Source organism: Chenopodium quinoa, unplaced genomic scaffold (genome assembly GCF_001683475.1).
Source record: "Chenopodium quinoa cultivar QQ74 unplaced genomic scaffold, ASM168347v1, whole genome shotgun sequence".
NCBI classification, from domain to species: domain Eukaryota; kingdom Viridiplantae; phylum Streptophyta; class Magnoliopsida; order Caryophyllales; family Amaranthaceae; genus Chenopodium; species Chenopodium quinoa.
Window position 1 is genome coordinate 16,134,190 of NW_018742204.1, and position 14,631 is coordinate 16,148,820.

Genomic DNA, 14,631 nt, shown 5'->3' on the forward strand with positions numbered 1-14,631 from the left:
GTACCTTAAAAAAAAAAAAAAAGGTTATGTACGTACAACGCAGTACATGAAAAATCCCAAAAAGTGTAACTTCTTACGTCTAGCTAAACAACCACTCTAATGTACATTAAGGTTGAAACGCTTTACACTATCCTCTCTAAACCGGACAAAGGACCAATAACGAGTTACTCGTACATAATTTCCTACCACCACATTACGTAAGAACACAAACGATTTATGTTATCCGACCCCCACGCGATGAAAGACGTACAAGCCTAAAAGTGGACCAAAAAATTGGATTGACCACATGAGCATTACATTAGCAAAGTGAACATTACCGTATGATATGTACAAGTACTACTGTTAGTAGTCCTATAAGAGAACATAGTGTCCAATGCCACCTCAAGTAGACAAGTACGTGACAGGCAAGCTTATCCATCCCACGTGCAATTTGTGTATCTTTCTACCATTCACTCTATCATTGCTACTTCCTTGTGCTACAATAACATGGACCCTTGATGTTTACATTATTTATGACTATTAGTAGTATCATTTGTTCATTCAAGTGTATGCTAAGTCATGCTTTCACACTCTTCACTAGTAACGTACATTTGAGGTGTCAATTGATCCTTTTAATTTGGATTAGAGTTAAGGTGAAGTTCTTTCCCATTAAAGTTATTAGTTGTGTCGTGTGTAGTGTATGTTATATTTTTAGTTCGAGTTTGATTGAGTCGATTTAACTTAGGTCTCTTTAGATTTGATTAATTCAAACTCATAGTATTTTGGGTCTATTAAGAATGGGTCAAGTTAATGTGATTACCAGGATCATATGAGTAAATATCAAGCTCTTAGAGCATCTTTAGTGGTATATATAAATACTAGTAAAAGATTTGCATGCTTTATTTACAAATTTCTAGCAAGTAACTTACCAATTGGGTGGGAAAAATATATGTAGATGGAAAAATGAACCCGCTCAAACAAGATACATAACTAGCATTAATTAAAATTAAAAGAAATAATTTTTATCATATATTGTATGCAAGTTACAAGGTATTGTAACCGATCATTGTAATTTATGCCTTTAAAGCATTAAAATTCGAAAATTATTTTACGAGCAAACCAAAATATATTGTCTTGTATCTCTCAAACAAACACCTCCAAAAAAATAAATTTACTTTAATCCTTTTTTTTTTTTTTTTTTTTTTGTAATAGAATCCTGAAAAATGAAATGCGTGTGGGCCTTGTGATGTGGCTTATGGGTTTACACTTTATATTAATACCACAATATTCAAGAGCCCAATGCTGTTCCTTCCACATATTTTCCTTGTACATTTAACCTCTTTGAATAATATTGGATACATAAAATATTGATATATTTTGGAATACTATTTTAGTGAAACTTATGATTGTAAATTTTGTTTTCACTCTCATCTTTTGTCGCTCTATAGAAAAAAATGTGGATAATTTTGTTTTCACATGCATTGATGGAGTTGCTAAATCCAGTCCTATATGACTAGTGCCCAACTTAACCTGAATTACTACATTAGACCTGATATATCAAATGCTGACTCGAGTCAATAAGCACCTGAACCAATATTGACTCGATTTACTATTCAATTAACGGTTTAAAGCCGAGACTACGACATGAGTTTCTAGTCAAACCACCACCATTAAGTTTTGTTAGAGGTGAGCGAAGAAGGTAGAAGAGATAGATAAAGTAATTACGAGAAAGTGGGACATTAGAGTACTAGCGAGTAACTAGGAAAGCAGTGGGTCGTGAAGTCGAAAAAGATACTTTGCTAGTTGCAGTAACGGTGTGGTCTATTCACCTTAACTAAAAAGTTTAATAAGTTCATACAAGTTAACTGCTAAGAAGGGCAAAAGGCTATTACTTCTAAATAAAAAGACTAGAGGCATCAATTGTGACACGATTTTATTTTGTTTGACACGAGTTTTAATTAAATTTGTAAAGGATGAAAAGAACACAACCTAAATAATCCCTACTTATAATTAAAACAACAAGCACTAAATGTGACAGGACCAATCATTCTGAGACAGGAAAACGCTGTACAAATCTAATTCTGACGAAATCCGAGTTGTCTTTCCAATTGCCAAATAGAAACGGATTTCCTGTCGTTCCACAAGCAACGTGGATAGGTGACCACAACATCCTCCAAAAACAAAACATTCATGCCACTAAAAGAGAGTTACTTTGTTACAACATCCTAAGTTCCTCAATGTTTCTGCAACTCAGAACAGTACAACTACTACTGTTCCGAGTTATGACCCACCTGCCTCACCAAGATCCGACCTCTACTTCCAATAATATCATGTCACAGAAAGATAGGCTTGGTCAGCAATTTCTGAGGGGTCTGCCTCGGATATCTGATGCAAAACGTACGTAAAAGAAAGGCTACATTTACAAACTGCTAAAACCAATCATGTTATACCATATGCTTCATCAGCTGCAATGCAAAGAGAAAGGAAAATCTTGCACGGAAATTATCATCAAACCCTTTTGAGTGATTCGTGTACACTATATGTTAGCACCCTTCATTTCTAGTACCTGTGTCGAATCCTCAACACTCTTTGACATACATAATCTTGGATAGACATCATTACAAAAAAAAAAAAAAAAAAAAACAGAATAAGACAGCTGGGTAACCCATGGCCATGACTGACACTATAGTCCCAAGTCAGGTAACATTAGCACGCACATATTTGAATGTTTTTGGCAAAACAGAAAATTACCATAAATTGTGTTTAAATCATGGAAGCAATCTCAGTTCCTTACATAATATCATCACATTCACAAAAACAGGATGAAGCACACGATAAGGTGCTGTTAATCCACCCTTGATATTAATAGGTAAGGAAGTGAATGTCAGCTAATCACAAAGATTTAAGAAAGAAGACAGCTATACATTTGGTCAGCTAAAATAAGCAGCTTAATCAAAGGTTTACAAAATAAAAGCTGCATCAGATGTTACCTAGAAATTTATAAAACCATGCCCGTCATAGAGATGAATCAAAAGGTTGCTCGAACATAATGGCACCTCCATCTTTAGTCAGTCATCTTGCCTAATCCCCAAGCACTAAAGCTATCTTGTGATCCAAATTCCTAGTCAAATCAAAAGTTATTATAAGAGAAACTAACATTATCATATAAAACAAAATTAGAATTAAACAGGAAAATGACCATGGCCTAAAATTACCAGCTGGCTTAATCTGAAATCAGGTGGTGTATCTAAATCTATGTTTGCAGGATCAAGTTCCAAATTCTGGCACTCCTCCAGATCCTTCTTTAGATCTTCAGGTCCCAAACGAGCATACTCTGAAGAAAGAACAGATCTCTTCCTTACATCATCTGCACTTTCATCTCTGTTCGGAGACTGGCTTTGAAGAAGCTCATCACAGAGAGAGAGCCCTTCCACAAGTTGCTGGGAGTTCAGCAGATACTGTGACTCACTGTCCCACCACTTTTCTTCCCCAACCTGGTTGTCATCGTGTTCGCCAACTGGATCCTCTGAAGAGATATCAGCGCAATCTTCTTTGGTATCATTAACACTTGATGATATGGTTATTTCATGTTGTTGCATTTCATCAACAAATCCCACGTCACATTCCTGCAAAGTGATTATAATATCAAATTATCAATGCAGTCTTCTTTCAAGCATGATAATAAATACACAACAGAAAAGCAACTTTGGAGCTGAATCATGGTATGGCAAAGCTGTTAGCAGCCAACTAAGCGATCACTGATAACTATACAAATCACATAAAACAGTTGGTGACACATCTCAGTAGCAATATATGTCTTGCACTTCCAGAATATATAATATAGAATCGTGTCAATTATATTGTGCTGCTTACAGTAACTGACTAACTGCTCAATTTTGCACAAGACTGCTTCAAAAAAAATTAAGCTTAGAAATTGTCACTTCTTGACTCAGCATTCTCTGAGTGTTAAATATATAAAGCTGAGGGAGCTAGACCCACAGCTATACCATCACAGTACCAATGGTGTTATGAAAATATCGAAAAAATGACAATGTAAGAGCTAATAGATGTAGATACTACAACATGTGGCAGTTTACTTATAAATTATGATGACCTGCAATATCAGAAAAGCATCTATCGCACAAGTAAAATATTATCAGATGCACAGCATTGACAAGAGTGCATAAGATTGCATAGATTGCCAGAAAGGAAGATATTAAACACTACCTGGGCACTAGAATTGCCGCAAATGACTAAGGTCTGATTTTTTGAGTGAAGTCGCATTTCATTTCGAGGAGGCTCAGGAGTAACAGGATCTACTTTTGGAACTATGTCATCTGCCACATCAGAAATATACCCTACAGTCTTGACACTTTGTTTCACCTGCTGCTGCTGCTGCTGATAGAAGACTTTTGAAATCACATATGCTCCATCTTTCTCATCCTCCTCTGTACCTAGGTGATATTGATGCATGACCCAACTTGTTTTCTCTGCCTTGCCACCTTTTGCAGTGACGTACAAAACCATGATTTTCTTGCATCCCTTTTGCTCCCCATTAACATTAACTGGCTTTGTCCGGCCAGTCTTATGCCAACGAACATCACCTAAATCATCACCATGAATTTTTCGACGCTTTCGTGTACCCGTACTGTAAGCCTTGATAGCTCTATGAAAGAAGTGAGTTGCATTTCCGTCTTGCTTTACACCTTCAATATCAATTATTATCTGTAGTAAATTAACTTGCAGAATCCAAGAAGGTATTACAATTTATAAGTTGCAACTAACCTGGGAGATTTTTAGGATGAGTGTAACAAATCCCATCCTCTTCATCAACAGTAGGGATGAACTCATCAATAAAAGGATGTGGTTTCTCGTTTCCAATGCCAGATTTTGCAATTAAATGCTGGATTATCTCCTGGTCAGTGGGATCAAATTTTACACCTCTTGGTAATCCTGGCCACTCCTGAACAACCTGAGAACAAGAAAAATAAAAAGGCATGTCCAATCTGTAAAAAGCTAATATAAAAAGTAGAATAAATTCCAAGAACAGACTAAATTACACAAATCATCATGAGGTTACAGGCTTATCTATACACAAAATTTCAAAAGAGGGGATAACAAGTTGCAAGTCAAGTCACTGACAAGCAAAATATGCAGGCAGTTTAATGAGCTATTGCAATTTAGTACATTACTATTCAATAAATAAGGAACAACGAACCATTGATCCTAGTTCAAATAGACATCGAATTTTGTGAATGTTCAACATTTTCAATTCTTAGCTTCATATAATTTGTTCAGTTCAATGTGTTTCTGTTCGTGTGGTCTACTAGTAATATCTGATTATGGAGGACAAAACAAAGTAGAATTAACAAAGCATGGTCTTTGATCATCAGTTGACAAAACTAGCATAGTGTAAGCTAAAAGCTTCACTGGGATGGGAAGAAATAAAACACAGGTCATCAAACCAGGTTGGATGGAGGATATATAACATAACAGCCTTCATACTCCAGGCTGTAGTATATTATCTAAATAGATGTGTCATGTTGGTGCTAACTGCTAAGGTTGCAGATAGCCCAAAGTTATGGAGTTATAACATCTATTCTTCATGATATTAGGGGCAGATCAGACCTCGCTAAGAAGGGCTCAGAGGCAATGGCAAGAGAACAGAGTCCGAGAGGGCGAGAGGTACTGATAAACCAAGGAATGATCCTTATGCTGATAAACCAAGGAATGATCCTTATCACCAATACATAAAGATTTACATTTCTTTAGAACACTTGAATCTAATCTAGGAAAGCTTCATTTAAAAAATAAAATAAAATAAATATATGATTTTCTGTCATTCTCCAACATACTACTGAGTATAAGCACGGAACTTTCTATTGTCTAGGCCATTATAATGCTCTGATATGGCAGCAATGCTTCAGTCACCCTATACAAATAGCCACCTCCCCACCTCTTCATTTGCACAACTTATTCTCCTTCATTAATCCAATTCATTAAATGCCCCCACCACCACTTACTATTATGTTCCCCTCTCTGCCTTCAAATTGTATATAGATAGACTAGCAAAACCAAACTTATCTACCTGTTTCCCCATCAAATAAAGGAAGAGTTAATGCCAAATTATCACTCTTCTTTAAACACAGTTTTACCCCAAACTGTCACAATAATTCCTCAAACATTCTAGATTATTCTGATATACACCTAGTGAACTAACTAGTTTAAATGGAAGCATTAAAGGGTGTAAAGGTGTGAGTAAAAAAATTAATAAATAAATAAATAAACTGAGAGAGAAATCCCAGTTACTGAGTAAAGATAGAATCCATACGATCTTTTGAAGTGAAAAGATCTGAGCAGAAATTTAGATGAATATCACGGGATTCAAAGGGTTGCAATTATTTGAAGAAGACACAAATGTACTATGATAGCAAGCAAGAGATACTGCAATGTTGAGTGAAAAAAGCCTGTTTCTCATATTTCAGTATACTCAAGCAGAAATCACCTTGAGGAGACAGAATGAAAGGAGGCCTTCCAGATCTTACCTCAATTTATCTGAAAATGAGATACATCAGCCATTTTCTTTTCAGAATCTGTTCATCTCACTGGAGACTGGGTGAAGGGCTAGAAAGCCAGGGGGGTGAAACAAAGAAAAACATGGGTTTCTTTCAAGATATATGTTGTAAGACTGGGTGAAGAGCGAAACAGGCAGGGAGATGAAAGAAAATGTGTCGCTTTAGAGCTGTGTTGTGAGACTCAAAGCTTACGCCCTCTTCACACAACATTTTACTCATATGACTAGGACTTTTGGACTGCCAAAGCACAAATGAGAGAGGGCAGTGGTTGAGCCAAAATGGAAAGGTGGGAGGAGGGGAACTTCAATATAAGTTGACACCATAACTTGTAGCAATGTTCAAGTTACACGGGCACTTTTATAGACTGAAATTCAGACTTGTATATTATATGGATAATAATATGAAAGCTTGGAAATTAGTTTATAATGGCAGAATTCGGATACAAAAAGATAGATTAATAGCTTAAGGCTATCAATCACTTGATAACTTTAGGTTATCACTCTCCTAGTAACTTGAGGTTACTACTCTCAACATTTTTCCTCACAATTCACATGATATCTTACTGCATATACTATCCTCCCTATTTATTCTAAGGTCAATGAGTCAAGGACTACTAACCTAAAAGTATTAGACTTCTCAAAATGTCCTCCCTAATGTTGGTCTATTACAGGCCCAAAGTACAAGCCAAGTGTTACACAACCCACAAGAGTTGCCATGAAACATACTTTTAAGTGCGGCATAAATCAAAATTCACTCTGAAAACTTGCACGAACTACATGTCTTACATACTATATACTAATGAAATGAAACATAAAGCAAACTCAGTTGGGGATTCAAGGGCCATATCCTACAAAAGTTTTCTGCAGAACCCAAGTTCAATCTCATATGTAATTTTTTAACTTGCAATTCATACATGTAAAAGCTACATACCAAAATAATCAAGGAACAAATAAAAATTCTCATTTCTTAACGAATACAAAATTTCACAAACACTTGTCAGCATGAGAATGTAACACAAAACTAAAGCATATGAAACTAAAGAAAGAGGCAGAAACAAAAGATCTTTCATGCTAAGCAGATATGCAAAGCCTCATACATGTAGCTAGCCCCATAGCTTATGGTAAATGGTGGAAAAAGCTCAAACAAAAAAATTAGATATAACTGAGAATGTGTATTCATCTTCGCCCACCAAAAAATATTAGAGGATATGTATTTTAAAATTGTAATTTCATATCTAGCAGTAATGCTATGAAATAAAACTAAAAATGTAAAGGTAGAATGTAGTACATCATTGTTGTCAATAGTATGCTCGCATCTGGGGCACGATCTAGTTGGGTTACTTTTCCACTTAATTTTTTCTACATCACAGCTTCCAGATGCACACTTTATTTTGGTTGCAAATCTGTTGCCGTCTACCAGCCATGAACGTCTGCAATGTTCAAATAATTAGAACTTGTAAAGACAGGACTACAACGCATGCCCACTTCATGAGGATTTTACAGCAAGGAACCTCAAGCTGATTCTTCCCACCATAACATATAGTGGCGAAGCCAGGATTTTTACGATGGTAGGGCACCGTACCATCTACAACCCTTTTATCAACGCCTTTAAATTCTTTTTTCAAAAAAAAAAAACAGACACATTTGTAAAAGAATGTTCATAATATCAAGACTCAAAATTACTACACAATCGTATTTGTCAAACCTTTATTATTCAAAAAACACATCAAATAATACCCCTATTCAAGGCTTTAAACAATAACCTCGTATTTTTTTAGATCTTTTATAATAGGTTTGGAATCAGATAGATTTTTCGTATCAAATAGGATGATCCAAAATACTAATTATAAGGATTTATAACTAATAATTCAAGTATACTCATACATGTAAAAAAATGTCAAAATTAAAGTTGACTTGTTTTCAAGTTTCGAAAGCATATTATAATATCATCAATTTCACTATCTTAGGTAGAAAAGTAATCTTGCCCAATGTGATCAAACTTTTATGTTGTTAAGTTTTTGTGTTATTTAGGAAATTGGATAAATAAGACATTAAGAAAAAAGGAAAAAAAAAATGTTGGACAAGAGATTAGAACCCAAGACCTTTGATTGATAAGGTAATGCTCTAACCACTAGGCTACTAGTAAGCTCTAACATAATAATGCACTTTGTATTCTATCTAAACAAAATTTTGACTATTTTTTTTTTATATAAAAAAAAACCTGGTAGAGCACGTGCCCTGCCAGGACACAACGTGGCTCCGCCACTGATAAAATCATCCAGGGATGGCAAAGCATCCAATATGCATACAACAATACAGCTTTATTTTGATGTTTATGAAAGACCAACATAGCCAGATAATACCATACACAATTACACCAATGTATGACACAAGGTTTCAAATCAATGAAATATTACTAGTAAAACCATAATAAGCCTTGGTGAGTCATACACAATTTTCAAACCATTCACAGTCCATTTGGTAACCAGTTATAAACAATGGTAATGCAGTAATGGGAATTAATTTGCATTTATATGTGAAAAGAAAATGAATGTTCGTTCCCAAGATCATTCAAGATAACCCCCAAATTGTCTATGTTCCTTCATAAATTTCCGTTTTCATCTAATACCACCTCCCAAGTGGTAATTGAAAAACATGAAGAAAACACAAGTTTGGGGGGTTGAGATGTGTTCCCATGGAGATTATAGGTTGATTTCCATACTGAAGTACACTTAAAATTCAATCCATTACCGCAATTTATTACCGGCAACCAAATGCGTTGTCAAAATTTACAACTTTTTGGGCTAACTAGAAGGCTAATTGGTCTACATCAGTACTTCTACCACCCTTTGTTGTTAGACACTATAAGGTGACAATGTTCTGATTGAAGCACACAATTTAACCATAGAAAAAATGTACTAAACCATCAATCTACAAATATTACAGAACAGAGAATATAATCCAGATCTACCAATTGACAATACCAGTTTACTAAATGTCTCAAATTAAAAATAAAATAAAATAAATGATTTTAGCCTATATCTGGAATGTGACATTCATCTGTTACATTAAGAGCATATTTGGATAATAACAGAATCACCAAAGCATTTTCATTATAGGATGTTTAGTTTGAAGGGTATGGAAACAGTTTCCCAGCTTTCTCTCTCATTTGAGTCCATTGCAATACCAAACAATCCAAAAGTAATTGTTATCATTATCCTTTCCCTCTGATTCGATTTGATTCTATTCTATTCTATTCTGATTCCAGATTCCTTCAAAGTTCAAACATATCAAAACACACAAAGGGATTTTATAAGCAACATCAGGTGCCCCCATCCCTTAGCAATTAGCACAGTATCATAGCTAGTAAAGTTCTACCAAATCTTGTCAGGCAGGACTAACATAGTTACATGTGTTAATAATTACCCACATGGAAACAAGTAGGCCAAAAAGAAAACAATTGTAATGATATACTACCCAGGAAATGCAATAAGATATTAAGATGTACTTCAGAACCAGATATGATTTATGAAACCACAAATCTTGGAAGCAGTAAAGAGATAAAATCAGATCCCAATTGAACAAAAGCGATAGTGGGTGATAAATAGAAAGAAAAAGGGAGATATAAAACATGTTATTTTATTCTACCTTATGAGGCACGGCGCGTGGGGGGGGGGGGATGGGAGTAGGTTAATGCAGAAGCACAAAGATCAGCAAGGATTCAATATAGTATTAGTTTCTGCTCTAAGAGCGCCAGCTCTTGCTTAGAAGTCATGTTATAATAGTAATGTCACTAAACATTTGGATATAGACAATCAGGCTCTTTGCATATTATTTCTAAATTCCCATGGGCTCCCAAAGATATAATTCAAGATAAAATGGATTTCTTCCCCCCAACCCAAAACACAAATAATTCACTAGAACATTTCAAACTCAATTTTGATAGCTAGGTCCCATTACTGCCCAGGAATCACCTTGAATAAAGCTTGGGACCCCGACACCCTCGAAGTTGAAGCCTTGGTCCTTCAGAAAGGTATTAAAGGGGACCTTCTCCTCATCATCAACTACATAACCACTGAAGTTCTGGATATGTGTTATCAATTCCATCTAATGTCAGCAAAAATCTACCATTGTTTTGAATTTTGATACCTATGAACCTATCTAAAAGCACATTGCTTTAAAAAGGGTAACCAAGCATTTGATTAATGGTGAATCTTGGCCACAACAACCGACCATATTTTATCAGTTTCCTCTTGTAATGCTGTGTTTTCTCTTAGTCATAGGTACTAGTAGAGTTAGTCTGGTTTTCTTTCCATGTCAAAACAAAACATCTCCAAGAGCAATTGTGGATGGGCAAGAAATTTTTTGTGCTTGTTTGATTGAACATGGCAAGAAGATGTAGTTTCCATGTATTTTTATTTCCTAGAAATTGCTAGTTTGTTGTTTGAATGTTGGTTTAAAACAAATTTTTTTTACTTCCCATGGGAAGTTCCACTAACCTAGGGAATCTAGGTTTGTACTTCCTCCGAAAAATAAGTTCACATTGGGCAAGTTTAGGAAATAAGGTCTGATCACTATTAATAAGGGCTATCCAAGTTCAATATATAACTAAAATAAGGTTTAAAAATAGCCTTTCTATTTTTGAAAGAAAAAGAAGAAGAATTGAAGCCTTTGGGTCCCTTTTTTTTGTAAGTTAAAATAAGTTCAGATAAGAAACAATCAAGTGAAGAACAAACCCTTTTAGTGGGAAGTAAAACTGCCTTTGAAGTGTAACTTCCCATGATTTCAGCAACCGACCAACTCCACCCTTTACCAGACTACCACTTCCAAGTAGTTTAACTTCCCATGATTTTATTGTCAACCCAACAAGCCTTATGTATACATGCATCATAATTCCTTTACAATATCACACACAAATTCATAATCATAACCACAAATCAATGTCACCGATCAAACAAGTCACCAATATCAGAATTTTAAACAGCAAACTTCTCCTAACCCACTTCAACTCAACCAATACAAAGATTATCATAGTATTGGCTGCTTTCTGCTAGAAATTGAGCATTAATCAATAATGAAAGCAATTTCACAGCTATAGACAAAATGGAAACCAACTCCCAAAGAAATTAATAAATAAATTTTTTTATAAAAAAAAAAAAAAAAAAAAAAAAAAATACTTAAATTAGAAATTTTTCAAACTTTATAACATGATCAACAGAATAATAACCCACTTAATAGTCTAAATGTCTGCTTTAATTTATGTTACAAATTTTCAATCGGACTTAGAAGATTTAAACAATGATGCACCCACCAAAATAGGGCGAAAAAATTCATCAATAAGCAATAAATCAAGCATACAAGATAAATTATAACAATAAATGGGTATAAATTGTTACTATGATTATGAAAAATAAAAATCAAGTCTTTAAATTTAACACCCAGAAAAGAGAGAGAAAGATTACCCAGACATGATGATGAAAGAGTTGAGCGATGAAGATGATGATGAATGCGCTTCAATGTCTTTTGTACTTGAAAAGCAAATTCAAAAGTGGTGTATTTCTAGTGTGTTTCTACTAGGTTTTTTCATTCACACTGTAATTATTGTACTTTTTATTTGGGTTTTTATTTGCTAATTATTGTTTCCATAATACTGTACTCATCAATGTCATTTCCGTGTTTTTAATTTTTGAAAATGTGGCTTTATATGTTGGACTTGAGTAGTGGACATGTGATAACGAGTGATACAGAGTAGAATATAGTCAAATTGGAGATGGAGATTTCTTTATCCTATCTTTTACTCTTAGAGGGATTTTTTCCTATATACTCGAGTTAAGTTGACCCATGATAGGTTTTGGTCCTATAAAGCGACTTTTTGGCTTCTCCTTATTTATATATATATATATATAGGAAAATTTGTAATTATTAATCCCAACTTTGGGCGATTTAGTTTCATTAATCCCAACTATCAATTATTCTTAAATAATCCCAACTTTGGGGGGCGTCTTCTTTTATCAGGTCAAAAAACAGGTGACCTGTTTAAAAGGTTTTTTTTTTTCCTTAAATGCCACATGTTGCAATTTCATTGGTCAAAAAAATTAGAAAAAAAAACCCAACCAAAACCCCTCCCAATTCCGGCCACCAGCGAAATCCCAAACAACCACCCAAAACCACCATCCGCACTAATCGCGACCTTTTAAACCACCCAAAACCACCAACTGCACCAACCGCGACCCTTAAAACCACCAACCGCACCAACCGCGACCCTTAAAACCACCAACCGCGACCCATAAAAACACCCAAAACCACTAGCCGCACCAACCGCGACCTCGACCCCCATTACCACCAGCAGCGCGAATCCCTCTCCCCCTTTCGCCGTTGATTCCCCATCCCCTTTGCGCCGGTGATTCCCCCTCCCCTTTCGCCGCTGATTCCCCCTCCCCCTCCCTCTGTTTCTCGCGACTTGGGGTTTTGGAGGCTGCGATTTTAGGGTTTCGGTGGCTGGGTTTTCGGTGGTTTTCGGTGGGGTTCAGTGGTTTTCGGTGGGGTTCGGTGGTTTTCGGCTGGGTTTCGGTGGTTTTTGGCTGGGTTTGATGGTTTTCGGTGGGGAGTTGGTGATTTTCAGGTGGCTGCTAGGGAGGAGGTGGTGGGGCTGCGTGGGATGAAGGGAGGATTTTATTTTTTTTAAACTTTGGTTTTTTTTTGGACAAATTAAGTGTTGACACGTGTCCAATAACCTGGTATAACAGGTGATTGACTTTCGTTGACCGGTTTTGGCCTGATAAAAGAAGACGCCCCCCAAAGTTGGGATTATTTAAGAATAATCGATAGTTGGGATTAATGAAAGTAAATCGCCTAAAGTTGGGATTAATAATTACAAATTTTCCTATACGTAGCTTTATAAATATAGTTGGATCGAAAGAGTAATGTGATAAAGAGGTTTGCAAAAACTAAAATAAAGTAAAAGTGAGCCGGTATTTTTAAAACATCTCAAAACAAGAAGTGAGTTGAACTTTTAGGAATTGCTAGGCAGCTAACGCGTGCGTCGCGTGTGCTATAGCTAGCCATGTGCGAAGAGCCGAAGAGCACTTTTGATTTGACCTTATGTCACCTATTTAGTTGTTGCCAACATTAAGAGCACTCACATCAGTGAGCAAAAAAAAATTGTGCATTCTCTCTCTAGCCACTTTCTCTCTCTCCACACCCATGAGCATTTTTGGTGAGCAAATTTTATCTCACTAGTGATAAAAAAAATGCTCATCATTCTATCTCCTACTTTTTCACATACCCCACCAACATTTCTCTCTCTTACACATCACCATATTATTATTAAATTATGTTTTGGTTAATAACATTTTAGTGCTACTAAATTACAATTATACAATTATTAATTAATAATTACAATTTTAGTGAATTTTGAAACAATACCAAAATATGTCAAAATGGATCTCTATTGGTAAGGGAAAAAAAATTATAACCGCTGGTATTTTTTTTTTATTACAAGTCGGCCAAAATAGCTGTTTAGAGTTAATACCTTTTTAAAACGGTAACAAAAATCTGATTGGGTGAAGAGGGCTGACAGGGACGCGTGTCAGCTCCCCAATGGCTAGTCTGACGCGCCCTGTCAGCGGCTTTCCTTAATTTTTTTTGCTTCTTAGCCATCCAAAACGACGTGTTTTGGTGTTAAGGTGTTGTGGGTGCTTCCCAAAACTCGTCATTTTGGGTGTCAGAAGCAAAAGAAAATGGCGCCACTTTAAAGGAGTTGTGGGGCCCCACTTTTACTGTTCACCTTTAATTTTGCTCATCATATGAGCAAATTCTAAAATGCTCATGAGCATTTTATACTTTGCTCATTGATGTAGTAACTTTTTACCTATTTTTGCTCATCAATTTTGCTCATGAGCTAAAAAATGCTCACTGATGTGAGTGCTCTAACAAGGGAAAATATGTTTAAAAAAATAGGTGTTTATGTCAAAAAAAAAAATAGGAGTTTAGCATACTATTCTTAAGAATAAAAAAAATGAGGCAACCAACATTAATGAGGGTAAATAAGTAAATAAACATTATAAAGGATATAAATT

The 14,631-nt window shown here is 35.5% G+C and overlaps 1 protein-coding gene across 1 annotated transcript; it reads right to left on the reverse strand.

The window, feature by feature from the left end:
• Positions 1-2,707: 2,707 nt before the first annotated feature.
• LOC110720035 (SUPPRESSOR OF GAMMA RESPONSE 1-like) lies at positions 2,708-12,365 on the reverse strand. The gene is made up of 6 exons (XM_021899042.1): positions 12,016-12,365; positions 7,842-7,983; positions 4,765-4,951; positions 4,207-4,685; positions 3,195-3,605; positions 2,708-3,100 (listed from the first exon to the last, which is right to left on the reverse strand). The coding sequence occupies exons 1-6, from the start codon at positions 12,021-12,023 to the stop codon at positions 3,044-3,046; spliced, it is 1,284 nt and encodes a 427-aa protein (XP_021754734.1). The 5' UTR covers positions 12,024-12,365; the 3' UTR covers positions 2,708-3,043.
• Positions 12,366-14,631: the final 2,266 nt, after the last annotated feature.

What these genes read in the sequence shown, in the direction of transcription:
- LOC110720035 (XM_021899042.1), bottom strand. An exon ending in ATACTATTGACAACAATGAT is followed by an intron (nt 4,952 to 7,841) that starts GTACTACATTCT and finishes TCTTGTTCTCAG; the next exon opens with GTTGTTCAGGAGTGGCCAGG. An exon ending in TCATCCTAAAAATCTCCCAG is followed by an intron (nt 4,686 to 4,764) that starts GTTAGTTGCAAC and finishes TTGATATTGAAG; the next exon opens with GTGTAAAGCAAGACGGAAAT.